Source organism: Theropithecus gelada, chromosome 1 (genome assembly GCF_003255815.1).
Source record: "Theropithecus gelada isolate Dixy chromosome 1, Tgel_1.0, whole genome shotgun sequence".
Classification (NCBI taxonomy): Eukaryota; Metazoa; Chordata; class Mammalia; order Primates; family Cercopithecidae; genus Theropithecus; species Theropithecus gelada.
This window is the reverse complement of record NC_037668.1, coordinates 149,650,210-149,663,129: the sequence shown is the minus strand read 5'-3', so window position 1 is coordinate 149,663,129 and position 12,920 is coordinate 149,650,210. Positions and strand designations below refer to the sequence as shown.

The window sequence follows — 12,920 nt, the reverse complement described above, 5'->3', positions numbered from 1 at the left end:
ACTCAAATGGCAATGGAAGAGATTTTAGTGGAACTCCTATTTACAAAGATGCGGACAGGGTTAAGGGAAAGCAAACAGTGATAATAAAGCATCCCCAGCTAGTACTAGCTAGGATTGCTAGACCATTCTAACTAGTTGGCTCGGAGTCAGTAAACATCTTTACGTTTGTAGGGGAAAGGGGGAGAACAAATTCAGGAACCTGAAGAAACCTGATGCTAGAGGAAAGGGCCTTTGAATAGGAACTGTAGCCTTTACTAGAGGAATGCAGCCCTGGAATCCAGAGCCATGCAGAAAGACAGCCAAAGGGAATAAGTTCTGAGACTCCACGCTCCTCTCACCCTCTCATCTTTTGCTGTTGCTGCCCATGGACAAACCAACAGGAAGCCAGAGAGAGAGACGAAGCCCACTGCCACTGTGAGGAAAGGGTCAGCCTTGCAGGGCATGGGACAGAGTGGAAAAGGAGAGTGAATCTAGAAAAGCAAAAAGAAATATTCAGCATAAAAAATATCATTTGTTCTATTATATTGTACCACATTGTATTTTTTCAGGCTTTTTCTTGCTTATTCTCTGGTACTAATAATCAGTAAGACAGCTGAAGCAAAATAAAACTGTAACGTGCCATGTGGCAAAGGGGGTCAGGTTCTGGCTTAATTCCGTTTAATTTAATCTAGTTCTAGACATTCAGCTCTTCAATGGATGAGCCACAAAATGGATACTTAATTCCCATTGGCTGTACAACAGAAGGAATTTCAAGTTTATCACCTTTCTGTTTCCATAATGATAGGATTTTTAAGGTGTTTAATTTTCACAAGGAAGCTGGATGATAATTGTCCATAAAGCATATCCACTGGGATATATATCTTTGTGCCTCTTCATCATGTTATGTCAAATTGTATTTCCAAAGGTGCTCAATAGGTTGTCATATATAACCAAGGAAATTCAATGCAAGTATAATACAAAGTAAATTTAATACAAGGTAACTCTATTTACACTGTAGAATTCTGTTTACTGTAAGAATTAAACAACAATGCTTTAGTGTGTCATAAAAATAACATGCATAGTGAATATAGATGCTCCAAATATATTTGTTTGTCTTTTCCAGTGCAGCATGGCAATAGAAGTATCAACTGAGGGCTCCCCCCAAGGTCCAGAAGTTGATTGAATGTGGCAGATATCTCCCTGTGTGAATACTTGATCCTTCAATTAAAAAAGGAAAAGAGAGAAGAGCTTTCACATTGTGGGATAATGCCTTATTACTGTTATGCTCTCCTAAAAATGGAATCAACGGAATCTAAAAAAGACTGTGCTTGGGAAATTCTACCTGACAAACTGACTGGAGGTGTTTCATAAAAGTTACACAAGGTTTGCTCAAAACTGTCAAGCAGTTTTCCTAAGTGATTCGCTGAGTTCCATAATCCATTTCACCTATTAAAACTGAACATTTCTAGGAAAGAAAATAGAATCACGTTTTGACCATTTAAAAATAAAGTTATTTCAAAATAAAAAGAAAATCAAACGAAATACCAAACAGTTACCTCTCTAAAACCAGAGAAAAACCAGAACACAGATCTTATGAATTTTAAATATTGGCACTAAGAACAGGACATTGAACAGGTAAAAGTAACAAAATTTTGTTTTCATATGGCTAGATTAAATTCTACATTATAAGCCTTTCTACAAAAAGTAGAAGCAGGTAGTATAGTGAAGAAAACCATGAAGTTTTGTCATTCACACCTTGCTTTGATTTGTACAACCTTTCTGCTTAATCAGCTGTCTTGATTTTGAGTAATTAAATTGTTTAATACTTGTAAATCTAAGTTTCCACATTTGTGAAATAACAATACCTATTTCATGGGCTAGTTATGGGAATTAAAGTACCTGGCAAATTCTTATAAATTATAGCTATTATTATTATTACTAGTGTTATTAGTGTTAGCAGGAAATCAAGTATTTCTTTCTATGCATGTATAGAATATTTAATTTGTATTTATACATACATCTTCATGTGCATACATTATAAAAATTTATTTCTATAGCATCATCTCTTAATGTGAAGGACAACATATATAGAGCGTATATGAAAGATCTATAGTTAACTGATTTCTCTACCATCCATTACTGGCAGAATGTAAAAGCTCAAAACACTGAGCCAAATTTTTTTTTAATAATGTTCTATTGTCTTCAAGGTGCTACGTGTAAGTCTACAAAAATAATCAGCCTCCTAAGATGTTTCTATTATTTTTGACATGATTGCCACCGTTTTGATACATGTTCACATATAAATTCTCACAAAGATGGACCAATATGAAAGACTAAATTAGGAAAATATTTCCATAAGCTTCTCAGGTCCACTTCACTTCTCAAGAAGATCCTAGACCATGTCTAATGGGTGCCCAGCTCTCATGCTTCTCCCTCTCTCTCTTTTTTGTTTTAGACATGGTCTCACCCTGTCACCCAGGCTTAAGTGCAGTGGCACAATTGTGATTCACTGCAACCCCTGACTCCCACGTTCAAGTGATTCTCATGCCCCAGCCTCCCAAGTAGCTGGGACTACAGGCACACACTACCATGGCTAATTTTTTCTTTGTTTTTTGTTTTTTTGTTTTGGTAGAGACAGGGTTTCATCATGTTTCCCAGACTGGTCTCGAACTCCTGGGCTCAAGTGATCTGCCCACCTCGACCTCCCAAATTGCTGGGATTACAGGCGTGAGCCGCCATGCGCAGCCAAATGCTTCTCTCTTAATTATGCCCATATTGTTATTAACAAATCCTGATCACAGTAAAAATACATCCTTTCATACTGAGACACGCAAAGCACAAACAAGACAAGTCTATGTGCTGTCTTTCATTAGAATATCTACAGATTACCAGGCTGATGAAATCTTAAGCAAAAGGACTAGGTCTCTAAGTGTGTGCTTTAAGCCTTCAGCAGGCCCAAGAGGAAGATTCATTTCTGCTGCCTTTGAAATTATCCCACCTGTATAACAGAATCATAAAATGTGCTCACAGTGTGCATTTGTGTATGTTGTATGATTGCATATGAATATGCTTCTCACATCAACACTATTACAGTTTTGTTATTGTCCCTATCATCAGTAAATATGAATTCATTCGACAGCTTTATAACACCCCTCTACTCTGTGGCACTCTGTCAAGGGCCAGGACTAGGGCAGTGAAAAAGGCACATATGATTCCTGCCTTCATGCGGCTTAGTCTAATAAAGGAACTATTTTAGGTCGATTTACTTAGGTAAAAATAGAGATTAGTTACAAGGAATTATGGCTATTAATAAAAGATAAACATTTTATATTCCATATTTTTAGTTAGTATTTTAAAAAACACATATTCTAATTAGTTTAAAATGTCACTTTAAATGTTATGCTAGATAATGACGAATAAGTTTGGCATAGTCAGATAGCTATGCTGTTTTAGCAAGGTAGACTTGAAGTGTGAAGAAAAAACATATTTCAGGATTCTAAGGCCTAAGCTTCTAAAAGGGAATATGGCTCATGAGAATTTGGAAGCTCTCAAAAGCATAACTTTAATTATGCAATTGCAATCTACACAATACAGGTCACAAATTTATTAGACAGTAATCCTTCGTGCTACTTCTCTGTGATGGCTAAGGTCTTACAAAGGAAGCATCAAGGTCCCACATAATAAGGGTTCCTAGGAACCTTGGACCTAAAAGTCGCTCTTTTCGGCGGTTTTAAAATCATGTCTGAAATCGCAGCCTGTAAAGAACACCTTTGCCAGAGGGAACGTGGGTGCAAAGGACTCTGATTAGAGAAACACAGAGCTGAAGTGTCACACCATCATTTTTGCAGGTATGTGAAGCAAGGGACTAGAATTAAGCAGGACATACTTGAAGACGAGCAAAGCCTTAGGTGTGAATCAAGTGATAATGACTCAGTACTTAAAGACTGTACTTGGCAGACTGACGCGATTAATAGCAAGTAACATTGTAATAGTAAAATCACAGAAATGTCCATCAGTAAAAAGATGGCTCTTATAAGCTGTAGTTTCATCAGTGGGATTGCATACCGCCTTTTGAAAGAATGAAGTCACGTTCCACTGAACTGCAAGGAAAGATGTTTGCACCATATTGTGAAGTGAGAAAAGTAAACTCCACAACAACACAAATAGTACGAGCTCACTCTTGTTTAACAAATGCATATTTTATGCATAGATTTCTAAGTGATTATTAATCAACAAATTTGTTTGTTTTAAACTAACACTGCTCTTAATCTTTTTTTTTTTCTAGTGTAGAAGTTTATGGCATTTTATTACATCCTCCCTATATCATTTTTTTTTTATTACGGTAGAAAACACAACATAAAATTGGGCATCTTAACCATTTCAAGTGTATGATCATGTTATCTACATACACATGGTTGTGCAACAGATTTGTAGAACTTTGTCGTCTTGGAAAACTGAAGCTCTAAACCCATTGAACAGCAACTCTCCATTTTCCCCTTCCACCCAGCCCTTGGTAACTGTAATTCTGCTTTCTGTGTCTGTGCATTCAACTACTGTAGATATAAACTCACATAAGTGCAATCATGCAGTATTTGTCTTTTTGTGAGTGGCTTATTTCATTTACCATAATGTCCTCAAGTTTCATCCACATTGTATCGTATGACAGGACTTCCTTCTTTTTAAGGCCGAATGATATTCCATTGTATAAATATATCACATTTTTCTTATGCATTTATCTGTCCATAGACACTTGAATTTTTGCACCTCTTAGCTACTGTGAATAATGCTGCAATGTATCTCGTTTCCAATTCTTTTGGATATATTTCAAGAAGTGGGATTGCTACATCATATAATAATTCTATTATTAATTATCTAAGGAACCTCTATACTGTTTTTCATAGCAGATGCACCACTTAATATTCCCACCAACAGTACTTAAGGGTCCCAATTTCTCCACATCCTTTCCAGAATGTGTTGTTTTCTGTTTTTTACTTTAATAATGGTGATCAACAAATTTTTAACTGAGCAATTATTATGTGCCAAGGCACTATTCTTGGAGCTGCTGGTACACTACTGAACAAAAGACACCAAATTAGGAAAAATTCTCAGGGCTCATGAAGTATGTACTGAACCAACTAGCAAGCTCCCCAGCACAGACACTGTGGAGAAGGACCAGGTTGGGAGATAAGGAAGAGAACTGAAATAACAAAGGGAGAAGATATTTTCTTAAAGCCCTGGTTAAGGATTACCATCAGACTTTCACGAGTAGGAGCTGATCATTTCAGTCAGAATCAGTTACGAAAAGGAGAGAATGTTTCGTACGACATGGTGGCCAAAGGATACCAACAGTTTGATTGGCAAGAATTGGACATTTATGTCAGAACCATGTATACCTTTCATATTTTGTCATATATAGGCATGCATAAAAATATACCTAGTTCTCACTATAGAAGGTGGGTTTAATTTTTCTCAACAAATCTTTGTTCATGTTTATAAATCCCTAGTGAAAAAACATTCCTTTAGGTACATAACTGACTAACAGTCAAGATTTTGAAACCTGAGTGTGCAAAACCAGGCAAGTAGTACCAGTTTCAGACTAAACACATGTATATCTCTGGTCCTGCAACATCTTTATGAGGATGCAGAGGGATGACATGTCCACATCTCACAGGGCATCACTAGGAGCTGCTTCTTTGTATACCTGGCACCTTGTACACCTCCCTACCTTGTGAGCATTCATTTATATGGATATTTTCCCCAAGGGACTCTGACATCCTTGAGATCAAGAAGCAAGGAAATTCACTGTATATATAAGAGTGATGGAACCTAGTAGGCCATCAAAATACATACTTTGAATGAACAAATGCAAATTTTTTGCATGGCATGAAGAGGCTCCTGAAGCGATCTGGGTAAGCAATATTAATGACCTTCACTAGTGAAGTGCAGTCGAGGGGTTGTGTGGTGACAGCAGTCAGGGATGAACAAGGATTAAAGTGAAGACTGCTGCTCAGTATCCTGGCTGGCAGGGCTGGGTGGTGCAAATCCATGAGAGAGGGAATACAGGAGAAAGAGCAAGTAGAGAGACAGAGACCGTGAGGAGAAATCAACTTGGATATGCTGAGTTGAAGATGTAACACAAATTCAGGTGCAGGATTTTGTGAGAGGTCTCAGTTGGAAAATGTATTAAATACCCAGGAGCATTTTGATGATAACCAAGGCAGTGGAAGATTCTGATTATTTAGGAGGCCCGTGGTGGAGCCTAGAATCTACTTCTTCAATTGGTGCTCCCAAGATGGTTCTAAGAATCAGATAAGTTTGAGAAATACCATTTAAAATCTTTTGAAAGGGTTTATTTAGTTACACAAGAATGAAGTCTATCTTATTCTCCAATTGTATTTGTCTTCTGCAGCATATTCAGAAATTAGAAAGCAACCATTAGGTAGCATATATTGCCACGTGGGCCTAGTACCATTAACTTTGAATTGGGTATAATCCAGAAAAGAAAATTAAAAATTGTTTGGTCAAATGCAAGATCGACACTCCCAAAATAGAAACCCAGGCCCAGAACCTACACAGCTAGAAAAATATATTTTAGGAACGAATGCATTTTGAACAAATATATTGCAGGCACTGGATGGTATCATCTCTCCTGGTATCATTAAAAAGCCAGGGCTTTGGAGTATATATGCCACCGATCAAAGGTAATTTCCACAAGAGACATTAAATGAATTAAATATTATTGGGTACCAATAAAAAGTAGAACATTGTGTTAGGCTCTGTGGAGTGAAAGAGAAATTAATGATTTATGGTCCTTATCATCTGGTGGGAGTGTCTGACATATACCCAAATAACTTTAAGCACAGGCTGAATGAAATTCCATTATGAAGGCATAGAAACAGGTCACATAGTCAAGAGAAGAGGGAAAGTTTACGTTAAACTTAAGGAACAGTAGAATGATTCCATAGAATAAGAGGCCTACGGTTAGCCTAGAAGAAGGAGTTGGATTTCTACAGGTAAAGACAGGGTGCTGATGGATGGGATTGTTAATCTCAGTTTTCTTTTCTTTTCTTTTCTTTTTTTTTGAGACGGAGTCTTGCTCTGTCACCCAGGTTGGAGTGCAGTGACACGATCTCGGCTCACTGCAAGCTCTGCCTCCCAGGTTCACGCCATTCTCCTGCCTTAGCCTCCCCAGTAGCTGGGACTACAGGCGCCCGCCACCACGCCTGGCTAATATTTTGTATTTTTAGTACAGATGGGGTTTCACCATGTTAGCCAGGATGGTCTCGATCTCCTGACCTCGTGATCTGCCCGCCTCAGCCTCCCAAAGCGCTGAGATTACAGGCATGAGTCACAGCGTCCGGCCTGTTAATCTCAATTTTCTAATCAAGGAAACTGGGGTCCATGGAAGTTAATGAATTTCCCAAGGTAACACAGTCACTGTACATTAGAAACAATTTTTTACTCCAGGACTATTTGACTCCACCCATGTTTCACAACCCAACATTAAGCCATAAATATTACAGCGTGGCTAGAAAGGAAGATATGTTACAAGGCAATGTGTATTCAGGTTGAGTCACAAGTTGGTAGTAACCTGAATACCAGACTAAAAATTTGGACTTTATTCTTTGGGCATTGGAGGAGAAGCGTGGGGACTTTGAAGACAGATAGAGAGACAAGATGTTTTCCAACAATCAGATTATCCCTCTCTAGACAATCAACAAGAGAAACAAAATGCTAAAAAATTGGGGGAAAGTGGGGAGAAATAGTAAAAAAAGAGTAGTTTTTTAAAAAATAAAACTACCTTTTAAATGTCTAACCATTGTACCACAATTAAAATTCTAAAAATCCCACTATGATTAAACACAAGACTTTGGAATACCATGGAAGTGCTAATACAAATCTCCAAAATCTTCCAAATTCTTCTTGCTTGATGAGTACATTTTAAAACTGCTTGCAAATATACAACACATACACAAATACACAAAACATTCAAAGAGCTTTGAAATGTGGAAAATATTTCCCTGAACAATTGAAGATTCTGAGTTCAATTGTAGTTCCAATTGCATTTACCAATTGGGATGGAGGGAAGTGTTCTACTATGCAAATCATGTAATAGCATTTCACAGCAATCTGATTGAAATAAATCATTAACATTTTCATTGTCACCTATGAACTAGAGTTCTTTGTGGAGTAAGAATCATAACAAGATGGTTGATGGCTTAATATAGTATCAAATAGGCATCCATTTATTTTTTCTTGGAAAATTTGTAATAGTACAGGAATAACTTCAATAGCACAGATAATAACTCACTCTGATTATTAGAATTCTCTCCATTACCTCAAATATATCTAGTGCATTTGCCAAAAGTTTAATTAAAATGAGATGGCTGGAATAATTAATATCATAGTAAACATAAGACAAACTAATAAAACTGTAACTTTTTTCTTTCATTCTTTGTGCCTATGCTAAAAGAGTCCATTTCAATTTTCAGTAATGAGTTACTTAAAAGAGTTTCTATGATATTAAAAGTCTTCTTGATATTTGTCTCAAAGAGGAATGAAATTTAATGTCAAGTAAGCTTCCATCATTGTGAAACAATGGTACTATGTTATGTGAATCTTAAAGATATTTCCACTAAACGAATAAAGCAATTTCTACTCAAAACTACTATAAATTCTTCATAATGAGGTTTTATTTTAGTGAAACATAACTGACTAACTTAATTTACTAAACTGGACAAAAACATATATATTGCTTAGAAATGCACAAAACTTGCTTCCAGCTAAATATGTATAAATGTATGTGTGTTTAATCTATGCGTTGTTTAAAAACTGCATGTTGAAATATTTATAAATAGTACATTAAAAAATACAGAGTTCCAAGTGGCCTCTTTTAAAATAAACTTATTAAATCAAAAGCGTTTTGACACCATATGTACATGAACTTTCCACCTCTCTCCTTCTCCGAGGAAGAACTAATGGCTTTTAAAAACAGAAAGTCATTGAAGATACAATGTCACTCTCACTACGGCATTTTTTGGGAATCCTCCCCATTTGCTCTCTTCACCTCTCCTGGAGCATATTAAACAATAAGATGCAGTACACAAGAACTATCAAAAGGGAGCACTTTTGAGCCACCAAAATTGTGTGTTAGCCTAAAAATCACAATCTCCCCAACTACAGACAATGATACTATCTTAGGTATTTTATGTGCTAAAATGATCATTAAAAATTAAGCACCACATATAAGCTGCCATTTAGAATATTAATTTACCTTTGCTAATCATCTTTTTAACTTGAGGCTAAAAGAGTTCACTTACCATTCGGATATTCAGGCTCAGTCCAGGAGACATTAAAGGAGTCAGGTGAATATGAGTGGACTTTGGGGGCTGGCACGCCTTCGGGTATGTCCTCGTCAGTTATGGCCTCACTGGCCTCACTCACTGTGCACCCACCACCCGTGCAAGCCTAAACAGAGATGCAAAAATGTGCACTTCACTCTTGGTCCCGAAAGTTTTCATGAACATTGAGGACAGAGAATTCACAATAAGAGTTTCAGATTTTGTTATATAGTGCTACCTTTACTCCCCCAAAATAAATTCATTTCAATGTTAAGATTTAACATTTATTTAGTTTGCTTTATAAGGCATAAGATAACCATCCCCAATAGTTAGAGAATAACCGAGACAGTATGAATGTATGAATTAGGGAAGCATCCTAAGTGAGAGCCTAGAGATGTAGGGCATATATTGACTGGATAAACAGCCCTGCTGAAGTTAGCCTTGCACAAAGCTTTCCAGAGTGAATTAAACGCACGCACACACACACACACACACAGCATGTGTACACATAACATAAGTAAAGTACTAGAGGATGAAGACTACTTTAAGGTAAAACAACTGACTTCTAGGGAAGAAAAGATGTGCAGCAAATACAATTGCCTTTTATTTCTACAGTGTGACCAATATGTTTACAGTATAACACCAAGAAAAACGAAATAAAACAATGTTTCTCATAAAACAATAAATACAAAGCAATTGTTGAGTGAATGTTTAATGGCTTAAAGGATCACATAATTTACTTATGTGTCAGAGTAGATAGGCTTCATCAAAACATGTCTGATAAATTTAACATGATCACAGAACTCTCTGTTCCCTAATTACGTATCACTAATGTCAGAAATGGTAACATGAATGTTACAGAAATTTCTGTGTACACTTTCAGAGTAAACTGCAAATAATTTTTTTAAGCTTATCGGACAAGCAATTTTCCAGGAAATTGATACATACATTAAGGGGTTTTTTAGCCCATATTTGCTAGCAAATATTAGTAATTATATCCTTATATAACAATGATATTTGAAAACTATACTTAAGCTTGGTTCAGTATCTCTTCAAGTTACAATTTCAATTGATACCACGAAGTTTAAAAATATTTCAAAAAGTACTAAATTTTACCAAAATCAAAAAGAAAATAAAGCAAAATCATAAGACAGTGTAAAAAAGCAGAGTTATTTAGCTCACTTTTGTGTAAGATAGATATTACTAAGATAAAAAGTTAAAGCGTCTCTTTCTTTAGGCACCTCCTCCGATTTCTCAGTTTGATACTGAGGGAGTGATTCTGTGATTCTTAAAGCAGTAAATATTCTTTTCCATAAAGACAGAAGGAGGCTGACCGATTTTTAGATTTTTTAAAAATATCGGAGTATGCTACTCTTTGCAACGTTGTTGAAACTTGTTGCAAATTCTTCATTATAAGCATAAACAACAGTTTATGGTCAACGAACATGGATATTCATCTCACTTGCTATTACAAGACTATAGCAGTAGCCCATTTCTTCAGGATAATTTCTTACCAGCTTAAGCAAGTTTCAGATGAGTTAAATTGTGGTCTGGGCATGAAATTGCATTAGGATTGGGTACCTAATTAACCTCTGTGGGTTTTCTCTAATTCTCAGCTGTGGCATGTGCCTTTCTATGCAAGAAAAAAACCACACTCCTCTTGAGAATGGAATCTTTGCAAATGTGGCCAAACTCTGACTCAAAACTTTAGGACAAGTCACTGTTATCTCAAAAAATAACTGCCCAACGATTAAAATAGAAAAAAAAAGTTGAAGACCCCAGACATTTCAAATGTGCTAAAAGTCCACAAGAAAATATGGCAGGAAAAGAGGTCATATGAGACAGCTGAGTTATCAAAGGAAAAACGGTCAAAGACAAATTCTTCCCCCTTCTCTGGGAGAAAAAAAAAATAAATAAATTCATTTGCATTTTTCAGATTTTTTTCCCTTAGAAGGGAAAAATGTTGCAGCTTCTTATTGTTAAACTTGTAAAACACTGGGATTTAACTCTGATGGTCTATTTGTCACTATTTTTTTCTTCGTTGTGTGCTGAGATATTTCCCCTGCTAACGCTCCCCAAATAAATTCTGTACTATACAACATATAAGTGTATATTTTTTAAACAGAGTGTGAATTAAAATTTACTTTGTTTTGAGGATTTTATGATGTCTTCTAGGATAAGTAAAAACATCCTTTGGTTTAGAAGGACTGTTTCTTATACTATGTCATCTGAGATCAATAAACCAGTAACTTGACAAAGAAATCTCTCAAGGATGTAAGGCATTTATGAAAGAATTTTTCTTGTAAATGAAATTATTTATAAAGAGGCTGCTGAAATAACAGAATTACCTGCAAATTATTTTATTTTGTTTTGCCCACATTCTTTTTGGATGTGTTTAGAGGGTTCTAAGTAAGCAACACAATACCTTAGTTCCTTTGATGGGAAAATAAATGTTCTTAAAGTTGCTTCCAATTGGTCTAATCTGACATCATCTAAATGAAATTGAACCAATCAGTATCTTGTTTGACCTGCCCGCACCAGAGGCCACTACATTCAATACAGCTGAATGCTGATTAAAATTCTGGTTTGGAAAAACTAAACAAAATGTTGGTGTTGATTAAAGATGCCTTTATGAAATGGCAAGGTCTCTGAAAGCCTGACAGCAATTAAAATAAGTTGTTTTCACTCATCTCTTTCAGCTTTTCTTAGTTATAGCCATTTTGAAAAATTCATAAAGGCATAACTCTGCCTTGAAATGATGAATAACATCTGAGCAAATAAGGGATTCAATTTTGGTACAATAAAATGCATAAATAATAAACTTGTATCAATTATTTTTGAAATCATGACTATTAAGACAATCCAAAACTAGCATTCCTTTTGTTGTTGTTGTTGAGACGGAGACTTGCTGTGTTGCCCAGGCTGGAGTGCAGAGGCAGATCTCAGATCGCTGCAACCTCTGCCTCTTGGGTTCAAGGGTTTCTCATGCCTCAGCCTCCCGAGTAACTGGGATTATATGCTTGTAGCACCACGCCCGGCTATTTTTTGTATTTTAAGTAGAGATGTGTTTTCACCATCTTGGCCAGGCTGGTCTTGAACTCCTGGCCTCAAGTCACCTGCCCACGAGGGCCTCCCAGAGTGCTAGGATTACAGACGTGAGCCACTGTGCCTGGACCAAACTAGCATTCTCTTTTCCAGTAAATTTTCAGGTCCACAGGGATTGAGGGCGTTAAGAGTGCAACATATTTTAAAACATAAAGAAAAAGAAAAAGGCCACTTGATCCATAATTACTTAAAAAGTTAAGCCATTTCCAGGAATCTTTCGGGAACATATAAACTTAGAATTCATCAAGTTACAAATGGCTAGCAGTAGTATGAAAATTATCAAACAACACCTATCTTGATAGCTGTCTGTATTAATAGCTTCTCTATTTTATTTTTAACGTACTGTCTTCTTTATTAGGAGCTATCATATTTCAAAATAGCCTTTGTTGAGTGTAGCAACATATTATGCTATTTTTTTTTCTTGCAGTGGAAAGAGTATGTTTTGGAACCACACCATTGCTAATTCCAATGCTTGCAAGCAAATTATTGAATTCA

The 12,920-nt window shown here is 36.2% G+C and overlaps 1 protein-coding gene across 1 annotated transcript in view; it reads right to left on the bottom strand.

The window, feature by feature from the left end:
* USH2A (usherin) overlaps nucleotides 1-12,920 on the bottom strand; it is a 795,153-nt gene that overhangs the window by 362,728 nt on the left and 419,505 nt on the right. The window contains exon 34 of the mRNA XM_025367257.1: nucleotides 9,300-9,447. Within this exon, the coding sequence (XP_025223042.1) occupies nucleotides 9,300-9,447 (148 nt within the window). The remainder of the gene's footprint in view (nucleotides 1-9,299; nucleotides 9,448-12,920) is intronic.